Source organism: Danio aesculapii, chromosome 2, assembly GCF_903798145.1.
Source record: "Danio aesculapii chromosome 2, fDanAes4.1, whole genome shotgun sequence".
NCBI classification, from domain to species: Eukaryota; Metazoa; Chordata; class Actinopteri; order Cypriniformes; family Danionidae; genus Danio; species Danio aesculapii.
The window spans coordinates 58,589,127-58,602,653 of record NC_079436.1 but is presented as its reverse complement, the minus strand read 5'-3'; the positions used below and the strand labels follow the sequence as shown (position 1 = coordinate 58,602,653).

At 37.6% G+C, this 13,527-nt stretch overlaps 1 protein-coding gene across 1 annotated transcript; it reads left to right on the top strand.

Moving 5' to 3' along the window:
- The first annotated feature begins 351 nt into the window (after window positions 1–351).
- On the top strand, window positions 352–12,040 carry si:dkeyp-68b7.5 (zinc finger protein 135). Its single transcript, XM_056470020.1, has 5 exons — window positions 352–805; window positions 3,045–3,145; window positions 6,869–6,953; window positions 7,549–7,623; window positions 8,532–12,040. The coding sequence occupies exons 1-5, from the start codon at window positions 571–573 to the stop codon at window positions 9,077–9,079; spliced, it is 1,044 nt and encodes a 347-aa protein (XP_056325995.1). The 5' UTR covers window positions 352–570; the 3' UTR covers window positions 9,080–12,040.
- The last annotated feature ends 1,487 nt before the right edge of the window (window positions 12,041–13,527 follow it).

Genomic DNA, 13,527 nt, shown 5'->3' with positions numbered 1-13,527 from the left:
TTTGGCTCGAGACTTCCGGTGTCGTTCACGTACATTGATTTTTAGGCGTTAAAACAGCTCATTATGCTGCTTGATGTTGCAAATTTATATTTTCTGATTACATTATTCTACTTTTAACGTCGTTAGTCATGAATACAATTGTTTGTAGAGCAAGTACGGGCCGTTTTATTATTCCTAGTCATTTCTCCCACAGGCAGCTGAATCGAAAGTTCTGAAACAATCGCTCTTCTGCATTAAAGAATAACTTGAATATTGTGAAATTTGTTATTCATTCATATTTTGAAGCAAAGTCCATTTTGTGTGTTATTTTGTATTTAAATGCGCTTCAATAGTAGTGTTTACGGTACTACACAGACCCAGCGCCGTCTGTTATTGGTCCCTCTAGCGGTGACGTACATCAGTAGGAAATGGCCAAGTGTTTTGTTTGGTTTGTGTAAACACTATTGATGCATGCTCGACTATTCACAGGCTCGGCTGAAAGAAAGGAAAACGCCGCGCGGAGCTTCTCTGGAAAACACCCAGACCTCTCATCGACAAAACACGACCTCCACCGACATTTAAGCGACTAAAATGTCCACATCTGCTGATATCCAGGCGCAGCTGGCGTCGATCATCGAGCGCTTCGCCAAATGCGCGCTGCTGGAGATGAGCCGGGCGGTGGAGCAGGAGATGAGTCGCCGGCAGATGGAGGTCCAGAGTCTGCTGCTGAAGCTCCAGTTCACCGAGAGCGAGCTGCGGTCGGTCCGCCAGAACCAAGCCAATCTGCGCTCCGTGGGAATACAGGTCAACAACAGCGTACACAGAGGTAATCTTTAATACCTTAGTAATTAAAGTCAACGTGATGCTGTTTCATGTGCTATTTGTCTTTGTAATCATAATACAATAGCTTTTTCTCTTCCGCTAATATGACTTCCTTTCGCTGATGACGTAGGGAAGGCCCCGCTGCGGTTTAACCAATAGCGTGAACCGTAAGTTGTAACCACGCCCAATTTTTAAGCTCCCGCGAAATGCTTTGAAATGTGTATTTTTTTTTTATTTGATGTCCAGTGTTGCCAGATTGGGCGGTTTTGAACCCCCCCCTGGAAACAGTCAGCTACATCTGGCAACACTGTCGATGTTTGTCATAATCTCAACTGAAACACGAAGAGTGGGTGGGACATTTGCTTTGTACGAAATCGCATACTTTCATACTATATATTATGCTAAAAACAGTTTTCGAGCCAAGTAGTGTTCGAATTCTTAGTATTCGAAAAACAGTACTTGAGAAGTACCTGAATGACCTACTACTAGCTAGCAATGGACAGAGCGCAGCTTTATGAAACACTGAAACAGTCGAAGCAAACGTGTCGAAGCTTAGAAACACTTTGAAACCCATCTCTACAGTGACATCTAGTGGTCATTTTTTTACAGTTATACTAATTAGGGATTTATACCCTAAATTGAGGTAGGTGACTTAGTGAGTTCCTGACTAGGATGCGGAGCCAATGGGTTCTAATCCAGCTGTAGCTATATATTAGTTTTTAAATGCTCTGTTCTTGTAACGTGTTTTGTTTTAACATTGGTCTGACATCCAAATTAACACTTTGTGAATAAATATGTCTTGTTTTGGTCATAAAAATTAACATGATTAAAATACATCGTCACAATTTCAGACTGTTTGTACAAGTCTGGATTTAAACTCGGGACATTTGCGGGACATTGTACACTCGCGGTCCACTAGGCTGCATAAGATGTATTGTATTTTTTCGACCATGTCAACCCTGTGTGTTTCGAATCACTTTAGTCACATGACCTGGGTGTTTCAAATCGCATTAGTCACATAATCTGAGAGTTTTGAATCGCTTTAGTCATGTGAATGGTGTTTCAAATCACTTTAGTCACGTGACCTGGGTGTTTTGAATCGCTTTAGTCATGTGAATGGTGTTTCAAATCACTTTAGTCACGTGACCTGGGTGTTTAGAATGGCTTTAGTCACATGATCTGGGTGTTTCGAATCGCTTTAGTCACATGTCCTGGGTGTTTCGAATTGCTTTAGTCACATTACCTGGGTGTATGGAATCAGTTTAGTCACGTTACCTGAGTGTTTCGAATTGCTTAATTCAGTTGACCTGGATGTTTCGAATCGCTTTAGTCACGTGACCTGGGTGTTTTGAATCAATTTAGTCATGTGACTTGGGTGTTTCGAATCGCTTCAGTCCCATGACCTGGGTGTTTTGAATCGCTTTATTCACGTGACCTGGGTGTTTCGAATCGCTTTAGTCATGTGACCTGGGTGTTTTCGAATCGCTTTAGTCACGTGACCTGGGTGTTTTTGAATCACTTTAGTGATGTGACTTGGGTGTTTTGAATAGCTTTAGTCCCATGACCTGGGTGTTTCGAATCGCTTAATTCATTTGACCTGGGTGTTTTGAATCGCTTTAGTCACATGACCTGGGTGTTTTGAATCAATTTAGTCATGTGACTTGGGTGTTTTGAATTGCTTAAGTCCCATGACCTGGGTGTTTCGAATCGCTTTAGTCACGTGACCTGGGTGTTTTTGAATCGCTTTAGTCACATGACCTGGGTGTTTTGAATTACTTTATTCACTTGACCTGGGTGTTTCGAATCTCTATAGTCATGTGACCTGGGTGTTTCGAATCGCTTTAGTCATGTGACCTGGGTGTTTCAAATCGCCTTAATCATGTGACCTGGGTGTTTCAAATGGCTTTATTCATGTGACTTGGGTGTTTCGAATCGCTATAGTCATGTGACCTGGGTATTTCTAATGGCTTTATTCATGTGACCTCGGTGTTTTGAATTGCTATAGTCATGTGACCCTGGTGTTTCTAATGGCTTTAGTCATGTGACCTGAATGTTTTGAATGGCTTTAGTTGAATGAATATCAAATGAACCAATGAGAAGAAGGGGTGGGGCATGTCAGACACTATAGAGTGTTTGATTGGTCAGAAGATTTGAGAAACTGAAGTATGAGGAGACGGCAGAAAAAACTGTTGATCCGTTTTATAATAATGTTTTATTTCCTCTCACTTTTTTTGCCTCATCAGATGTAAACCTCAACCTTGTAAAGCTTAATGAAAATCATGATGGAGACGCGCAGGCAAATACACATGTGGATGATCCCTCAGCACAGACATTCCCACAGCATGTAAGCAGTTTTTATTGTCATTATTGAATATGTATTCGTCAGAATAATCTACTGGTGAAGGGTTTTCGAACATTGGGGGACTTTTTTTTTATCTCTTTTGCTCACCAACTCTGCTTTCATTTGATTCAAATTACAGCAAAAACTGTGACATTCTGAAATATCTTTATTATTTAAAATAGCTGTTTTCTATTTTAATTCATTCATTTTCCTTCGGTTTAGTTCCTTTATTTATCAGGGGAATGAAACACCAGCTTTCCAGCATATATTTTACACAGCCGATGCCCTTCCAGCCACAACCCAGTACTGGGAATCACCCATATACACTCATTCACACACACTCATACACTACGGTCAGTGTAGTTCATCAATTCCCCTATAGCGCATGTGTTTGGACTGTGGGGGAAACCCACGCCAACACAGGGAGAACATGCAAACTCCACATAGAAATGACAAGTGACCCAGCCGGGACTTGAACCAGCGACCTTCTTGTTGTGAGGCCACAGTGCTAACCGTGTCACCCATTTCAATATATTTTAAAATGTAATTTATTCCTGTTGTTTATAAGCAAAATTTTAGCATCAAACACCAGCCCCATGGTCCTTCAGACATCATTCTAGTATGCTGATTAGATTATCCAGAAATATTTTATTATCATTTTGATGAAAACATAAGTAGAAATGTTTAGCTTTCTTTAATAAATAGGAAGTTCAGAAGAACAGCATTTATCTTACATCATTTGTGACATTATACATGACTTTATCATTACTTTCGAACAATTGAAAGCATCAATATTGCATAAAAATATACATTTCTATTAATATTTAAACAAAAAAGTGACTTTTGAATGGCATAAAATGTTTTGACTTTTTTTTATCAGTGTTGTTATTTGTATATTTTTTTCTACAATGAATGATTAAGAAACAGTGATGATTGCAAATCATATATTGAATATTTAGCACAAGTTTTGACAAGAATATAGCCAAAAGCTGCTGATATGACAATAACACGTCAATAAACTTCAGATGAATGCTGATCTTTCTATTCATCAAAGAATCCTAAAAATAATGACACAATTGTTGATTATTGATGATGATAATATTTAATGATTCTTGAACAATAAATCAGCATATTATACTGATTTCAGAAGTATCACGTTAATTAACTCGGGAGATGATTATATGTGATCAAATGTGTATTATAGTGATTTCCGGAGTATCACATGTTAATTAAATAACTCAGGAGATGATTATATGTGATCAAATGTGTATTATAGTGATTTTTGGAGTATCACATGTTAATTAAATAACTCGGGAGATGATTATATGTGATCAAATGTGTATTATAGTGATTTCCGGAGTATCACATGTTAATTAAATAACTCGGGAGAGGATTATATGTGATCAAATGTGTATTATAGTGATTTCCGGAGTATCACATGTTAATTAAATAACTCGGGAGATGATTATATGTGATCAAATGTGTATTATAGTGATTTTTGGAGTATCACATGTTAATTAAATAACTCGGGAGATGATTATATGTGATCAAATGTGTATTATAGTGATTTTTGGAGTATCACATGTTAATTAAATAACTCGGGAGATGATTATATGTGATCAAATGTGTATTATAGTGATTTTTGGAGTATCACATGTTAATTAAATAACTCAGGAGATGATTATATGTGATCAAATGTGTATTATAGTGATTTCTGGAGTATCACATGTTAATTAAATAACTCGGGAGAGGATTATATGTGATCAAATGTGTATTATAGTGATTTCCGGAGTATCACATGTTAATTAAATAACTCAGGAGATGATTATATGTGATCAAATGTGTATTATAGTGATTTCTGGAGTATCACATGTTAATTAAATAACAGGAGATGATTATATGTGATCAAATGTGTATTATAGTGATTTCTGGAGTATCACATGTTAATTAAATAACAGGAGATGATTATATGTGATCAAATGTGTATTATAGTGATTTCTGGAGTATCACATGTTAATTAAATAACTCGGGAGAGGATTATATGTGATCAAATGTGTATTATAGTGATTTCTGGAGTATCACATGTTAATTAAATAACTCAGGAGATGATTATATGTGATCAAATGTGTATTATAGTGATTTCTGGAGTATCACATGTTAATTAAATAACTCGGGAGAGGATTATATGTGATCAAATGTGTATTATAGTGATTTCTGGAGTATCACATGTTAATTAAATAACTCGGGAGAGGATTATATGTGATCAAATGTGTATTATAGTGATTTCTGGAGTATCACATGTTAATTAAATAACAGGAGATGATTATATGTGATCAAATGTGTATTAAAGTGATTTCTGGAGTATCACATGTTAATTAAATAACAGGAGATGATTATATGTGATCAAATGTGTATTAAAGTGATTTCCGGAGTATCACATGTTAATTAAATAACTCGGGAGATGATTATATGTGATCAAATGTGTATTATAGTGATTTCCGGAGTATCACATGTTAATTAAATAACTCGGGAGATGATTATATGTGATCAAATGTGTATTATAGTGATTTCCGGAGTATCACATGTTAATTAAATAACTCGGGAGATGATTATATGTGATCAAATGTGTATTATAGTGATTTCCGGAGTATCACATGTTAATTAAATAACTCGGGAGATGATTATATGTGATCAAATGTGTATTATAGTGATTTCCGGAGTATCACATGTTAATTAAATAACTCGGGAGATGATTATATGTGATCAAATGTGTATTATAGTGATTTCCGGAGTATCACATGTTAATTAAATAACTCGGGAGATGATTATATGTGATCAAATGTGTATTATAGTGATTTCCGGAGTATCACATGTTAATTAAATAACTCGGGAGATGATTATATGTGATCAAATGTGTATTATAGTGATTTCCGGAGTATCACATGTTAATTAAATAACTCGGGAGATGATTATATGTGATCAAATGTGTATTATAGTGATTTCCGGAGTATCACATGTTAATTAAATAACTCGGGAGATGATTATATGTGATCAAATGTGTATTATAGTGATTTCCGGAGTATCACATGTTAATTAAATAACTCGGGAGATGATTATATGTGATCAAATGTGTATTAAAGTGATTTCCGGAGTATCACATGTTAATTAAATAACTCGGGAGATTATTATATGTGATCAAATGTGTATTATAGTGATTTCCGGAGTATCACATGTTAATTAAATAACTCGGGAGATGATTATATGTGATCAAATGTGTATTATAGTGATTTCCGGAGTATCACATGTTAATTAAATAACTCGGGAGATGATTATATGTGATCAAATGTGTATTATAGTGATTTCCGGAGTATCACATGTTAATTAAATAACTCGGGAGATGATTATATGTGATCAAATGTGTATTATAGTGATTTCCGGAGTATCACATGTTAATTAAATAACTCGGGAGATGATTATATGTGATCAAATGTGTATTATAGTGATTTTTGGAGTATCACGTGACTGAAGTAATGATGCTAAAAAATCATTACATTTAATAAAAAAAAATATATATTAAATAGAAAACAGCAAAAACAATAGACTTTTTACAGTTTTTGCTATATTCTGGATCAGATAAATTATGGTTTGTTGAGCTGAAGAGACTCCTTTAAAAAACATTAAATATTGCTGTTCTAGAATCATTGACCGATGGTGTGTTTCTTGCAGTTCCCCCAAAAGCAGGAAGATGGAATCAAATCCGTTCGGATCAAAGAGGAGCACATGGAGGATGAACAGTGGGACGGCGGCCCAAGTAAATAGCACTAAACATTATTAGAAATGATGATAGCACTTCAGATACTAGACTTTATAAGGCTAGACTAGATTTATAATTTTCCAACTGAATGTTCTTATACGCATTCATATTCAGAGCTGGGTGTAGTAACGGATCAAATGTAATTTAATAAGATTAATTAGAGTGAACTACTTTTAAATAATCATAATTAGATTACTTATAGGTTACTTTTTTATGGGTTTTATAATAAACCTGTTGCTTCTATAATAACTGTCCCCCATTGCACTTTAAAAGTAAGCTGTTGAGCATCTTATTGCTTATATGAAGATGTTGTCAAATACCTGTCAAAATAGTAGAAGATAATCCTGCTTCAACATGCTTTTGACATCAAATAAGGGTTAGCACAAAAGTAATCTAAATGTAATCCAAAAGTAGTCAGATTACATTAGCGTAAATGTGTAAGATATCTGAGAGACATTATGTTACTGACTGCATATTTTGTGATGTAATTTGTAAACAGTAATCCCCCCCAGCTCTGAGTCTGTTCTCTGTCATACTAATATTAATAATATATTCATACTAATAATAATTCCACTCGTTGTTTTTATCGCAGTTTCTCCTGCTCTTTGTCCGCTCGGTCCAGAGGTGGAAGATCAGGACAGTTTTGGCACTGGAGCAGCTAGAGAAGGTGAGGGATTAGACTTTATATCAGTACTAGTTCAACTAATCAGGCCATTTTAAATCATTCAAATATTTGTGGCTGATTCTAGAATTGCGGCTACATTTTGCATCTCCAAGAATTTTATTTATTTCAAAAACAAAAGCTTTAATGAAACAGTTTTCAATAATAATGCAAATTTTATCAAGCTATCTCTATAAATAATGTTTGTATGTGTATTTAGGGACGTTTTGTCATGAAATATTAACTTAAAATCTCCACTATAGTCTTTTTTTGACTGTCTTCGCCTCCTGAATTATACATTCAGCTTTATTTATCATCAAATAATTAAGTCTAATTTAATTTTTTGCGTTTATTGAACCAAGTTAAAAACACATTTAGCTTGAAACGTCATTTTTTATTATTGTTATTTGATTTTAATATTAAAAAATACATTTAGTGTGTGTGTGTCTGCGTTCTGGTCAACTCTGTTGCATTGGTTATAAAAGCCAGAATAATCTGTAAAGCACTCCATCGATACAAAAGAAATTTTGAAGAGTGTTAGAAACTCATTAATTCCCATAGTATTCATTTTCCTACCATGGATGCCATTATCAGTAGCTACCAGGTTCCAACATTCTTCAAAACATCTTCCTTTGTGTTCAACAGAAAAAAAAAAGAAACTTGTGCAGCTTTACAACCACTTGAGTGCAAGTAAATGAAGAGTGCGTTTTAATTTTGGGTGAACTGACCCTTTAACCTTTATTAACTGACCACCGGTTTACAACATTCTTCAAAATATCTTCTTTTGTGTTCAACAGAAAATAAAAGAAACTCGTACAGCTTTAGAACCACTTGAGAACAAGTGAAAGGAATTTTTGTGCGAGCTGACCCTTAAATCTTCATTAACTCTCAATTCTCTCCACACAAATCCTCAGGTAATGATTTCCTCCTGTCAAATAAAATGAAGCCCAGTGGGATGTGGAATTCTCCGGTGTCAGAGGAATACATCGTCAACTCCGAAACCCAGAGTTTAAACACATCTCCTCTGGAAACCGGAGAACGATTCGCCGCCGGTGTTTCACCAAACCAGCGGCACGATCCCAACGCACAACACAATATCGAGGAAGCTTTCAGACTTGCCGAAATCTCCCAGCGAGGATTAAACCACATGCTTCCCTCAGGCTCAGATCACAGAGATGCAAACCCGGAGAGAAGCTCACGATGTCCTCAATGCGGAAAAACCTTCACCACGAGATTTTACCTGAAGATCCACCAGCGGATCCACACCGGGGAGAGACCGTACACCTGTCCTCAGTGCGGCAAACGCTTTTACTGCAACTCTCACCTGATCTCGCATCAGCGCTCGCACACCGGAGAGAAACCCTACAGCTGCGAAGAGTGCGGAAAATCCTACTCGCATCTGAACTCGCTGAAGCTTCACCAGCGCAGCCACACGGAGGAGGAGGCCTATGTGTACTGGTGATCTTGCTGGAATAGAGCTGGGGCCGTAAAATAATCCATGCATTTCGATTCGGGGTTCATTTTAATGCATTGTGATTCTCTCTTGAAATAATTCTGAGCTTAGTTTTAAACAGTAAATGGTGCTCTAGGCTTGTTTTTAACAGCAGATGGTGCTCTAGGCTTGTTTTTAACAGCAGATGGCGCTCTAGGCTTGTTTTTAACAGCAGATGGCGCTCTAGGCTTGTTTTTAACAGCAGATGGCGCTCTAGGCAGTTTTTGTAACAGCAGATGGCGCTCTAGGCTTGTTTTTAAACAGCAGATGGCGCTCTAGGCATTTTTGTAACAGCAAATGGCGCACTAGGCAGTTTTTGTAACAGCAGATGGCGTTCTAGGCTAGTTTTTAACAGCAGATGGCGCTCTAGGCTTGTTTTTAAACAGCAGATGGCGCTCTAGGCAGTTTTTGTAACAGCAGATGGCGCTCTAGGCTTGTTTTTAACAGCAGATGGCGCTCTAGGCAGTTTTTGTAACAGCAGATGGCGCTCTAGGCTTGTTTTTAACAGCAGATGGCGCTCTAGGCAGTTTTTGTAACAGCAGATGGCGCTCTAGGCTTGTTTTTAAACAGCAGATGGCGCTCTAGGCATTTTTGTAACAGCAAATGGCGCACTAGGCAGTTTTTGTAACAGCAGATGGCGTTCTAGGCTAGTTTTTAACAGCAGATGGCGCTCTAGGCTTGTTTTTAAACAGCAGATGGCGCTCTAGGCAGTTTTTGTAACAGCAGATGGCGTTCTAGGCTAGTTTTTAAACAGCAGATGGCGCTCTAGGCAGTTTTTGTAACAGCAGATGGCGTTCTAGGCTTGTTTTTAAACAGCAGATGGCGCTCTAGGCATTTTTGTAACAGCAAATGGCGCACTAGGCAGTTTTTGTAACAGCAGATGGCGTTCTAGGCTAGTTTTTTACAGCAGATGGCGCTCTAGGCTTGTTTTTAAACAGCAGATGGCGCTCTAGGCAGTTTTTGTAACAGCAAATGGCGCACTAGGCAGTTTTTGTAACAGCAGATGGTGCTCTAGGCTTGTTTTTAAACAGCAGATGCGCTCTAGGCTTGTTTTTAAACGGCAGATGCGCTCTAGGCTTGTTTTTAACAGCTGGTGGCACTATAAGCTGGTTTTTAACAGCAGATGGCGCTCTAGGACTTTTTTTTCACAGCAGATGATGCTCCTGGAGACCTACCTTCCTGCAGAGTTCAGCTCAAACCCTGATCAAACACAACTAAACCAAATAAGTAGGATCTAAAGAAGCATTTGGTCATTAAATACAGGTGCGTTTGGTCTGCTGGAGCTGCACCCCTGCTCTAGACTGTTTTGTTAACAGCAGATGGCACTGTAAGCTGTTTTTTTTTTTAAGCAAATGGTGCTCTAGATGTGAATTTGTAACACAGATTGCGCTCTAGGATGTTTTTTTCACAGCAGATGGCGCTGTAGCTGTTCTCTTAAAAGCAGATAGTGCTCTAGTACAATTTTTACCAGCAGAAATTGCTCAAGGATGTTTTTTTTTTACAGCAGATGACCCTGTATGCTGATTTTGTACACCAGATGGCGCTCTAGAATCAGCAGACGGCGCTCTAGGACAGTTTGTAACAGCAGATGGTGCTCTAGACCAGTGTTTCCCAACCCTGTTCCTGGAGGCACACCAACAGAACATATTTTGGATGTCTCCCTTATCTCACCCATTCACTTCAGGTTTTAGAGTCTCTTCTAATGTTCTGGTGAGTTGATTCAGGTGTGTTGGATTAGGGAGAGCTTGAAAATGTGTACCGTTGGTGTGCCTTCAGGAACAGGGTTGGGAAACACTGCCTTAGACTGTTTTTTTTTTTCACCAAATGACACTCTAGACTGTTTTTAACATGCGATGATGCCCTGTGATGTTTTTTTAACAGCAGATGGCGCTCTAAGGCGAATTTTAATGGCAGAAGGACTAGATCTTTATTAACATCAGATGCAGCTCTATATATTTTTTGAACAGCAGATGGCACTCTAGACCTTTTTTAAAAGCAGATAGCATTTTATTCTGGCTTTTAACAGCAGATGGTGCTCTAGGACCATTTTTAAGAGCTCTCTAAGCCAGTTTTAACAGCAGATGGTGCTCTAGGACCATTTTTAAGAGCTCTCTAAGCCAGTTTTAACAGCAGATGGTGCTCTAGGACCATTTTAAAGAGCTCTCTAAGCCAGTATTAACAGCAGATGGCGTTCTAGACCTACTTTTAAGAGCACTGCAGCTGTTTATAAAGCACACAGTGCCATTTGTACGTAAAAATAAGCTCAGAATCGATTAAATACAGAATTGCGATGCATTTGGAAAACTTCAGAATTGATCTATGTTCATTTCTCGATTAATGATGAACCAGCACAGATCAAGCGTCTGTTACATTTGCTCACATCAGCTGTACATGATATATGAGTAATTCTGCTTTACATTTGAAGATTCTGCCTTCAGTTTGAGTAGATGGCCTGTTGATTATTTATTTGGTTTTTATCTGTTAATGGTCACATAAAATACATTTCCACAACACTTTACAATAAGCTTTCATTAGTTGTCATTAGTTATAATATAAAGGTGTTGAATGCTTAATTTTGATTGGCTGATGAACATTGTAAGGGACTCATCATCCAATCAGAATGAAGCAGTCAACAGACCAATAGTCTATGAATATTAAATGCCATAAACGGATTGTTAATTAATGATGGAGTAGATAAACCAAAAATCAAAGTTTACTCATCATTTATTCATCCTCAAGTGATTATAAACATGTTTTATCATAAATGATGTGCTGAAAAATGGTTAAAGTTAGTAAACTTTGGTAATCATAGTGAGGAAAAAGTATGACTATTGGTTTTAACATTGAAAAAACAAATAAAATTGAGTAAATATTGACATGATTAGATTTTTTGGGCATTTAATCTGTAGTAAATACATTAACTAATATGAACTAATGGAACTTTATTGTAAATATTTACTTTTATTTATTTCTTTCATTTTTTTAAGGTAGATGGTCAATAGTTTACTTTCTTATTCATATTTTATATTAACAGTCGCATAAAATGCATTTAATTTCTATATACATTTTTCATTGAACATATTAAATGTGTGCTATAAAACGCTGTTTTCCACTGCTTTTGTTTGTATGAATTATTTAATATTGGGAGCCTCGTTCTGCGAGTGACAATAAACTCATGAGTTTCTGATGGAGAGTCAATTCTGTCATGTTTTTCTGGGTTCTGGTTGGTATTTTATTGATGTGACTACATTGCTGTGTGGTCTTTTAACATTTGGTGTGTGTAGATAAGTTAATGCTTTAAGATTAAACTTAATTTAGACTTGCATTAAGGTCCATGTTTGATAAAGCCATCAGGACAAGCCTGAACAAACCTTCAGCATGCACCGGGACAGTTTGCTGCAGAGTGTGACGCGGCTGGGATGAGAATCAGCACCTCCAATTCCGAGGCCATGGTGCTCCACTGGAAAAAGGGGGTTTGCCATCTCCAGGTTGGAGGAAAGTCTTTACCCCAGGTGGAGGAGTCCAAGTATCTTGGGGTTTTGTTCAGGAGTGAGGGAAAGATAGGGCGTGAGATTGACAGGCGGATCGGTGCAGCGGCAGCAGTAATGTGATCGATGTACCGGCCCATTGTGGAAAAGAAGGAGCTGGGCTGAAAGGCAAAGCTTTCGATTTAGCAGTCAATCTATGTTCCTACTCTCACCTATGGTCATGAGCTTTGGGTCATAACCGAAAGGACAACATCTCAGATACAAGCAGCTGAAATGAGTTTCCTTCACAGGGTGGCAGGGCGCAACCTTATAGATAGGGTGAGGAGCTCGGAGTAGAGCCGCTGCTCCTCCACATCCAGAGAAGTCAGCTGAGGTGGCTCGGACATCTGTTTCAGATGTCTCCTGGACGCTTGGCTAGAGAGGTGTTCCAGGCATGTCCCACATTGAGGAGGCCTCAGGGAAAACCCAGGACTTGCTGTAGGGACTATGTCTCCAGGCTGACCTGGGAACGCTTCGGGATCCCCCCAGAGGAGCTGGAGGAAGTGTCTGGGGAGAGGGAAGTCTCTGGGGTTCTCTCCTGAGACTGCTGCCCCCACAACCCGACCCCGGATAAGCGGATGAAAATGAATAAATAGACTTACATTAACTACAGTACTATATTGACCAAAAAGTAACCCAATAATAAATGTAACTTAAATGAAACGTACTAAAGAGATGCTCGATTGATACTGTCCAATACTAAACAAATAAATTATAATAAACCAACTATAATATACAAAAAGATTCAAAAGAAGCTTGTACATGGTGATGTTAATAGAAAAATAAATATGCTAATAAAATAATGTATAGGTGCTCAAACTAACACCATTACTAATATGTAAAGTAATACATAAGTAGAAATGAAGACAATATTTAGATGCTCAATATGTA

Excerpts from the sequence above, each read along its gene's own strand:
- si:dkeyp-68b7.5 (XM_056470020.1), top strand. The coding sequence starts at position 571 with ATGTCCACATCTGCTGATATCCAGGCGCAGCTGGCGTCGATCATCGAG. Across the intron at positions 3,146-6,868 it reads CACAGACATTCCCACAGCAT|TTCCCCCAAAAGCAGGAAGA; the intron begins GTAAGCAGTTTT and ends TGTTTCTTGCAG. Across the intron at positions 6,954-7,548 it reads ACAGTGGGACGGCGGCCCAA|TTTCTCCTGCTCTTTGTCCG; the intron begins GTAAATAGCACT and ends TTTTTATCGCAG.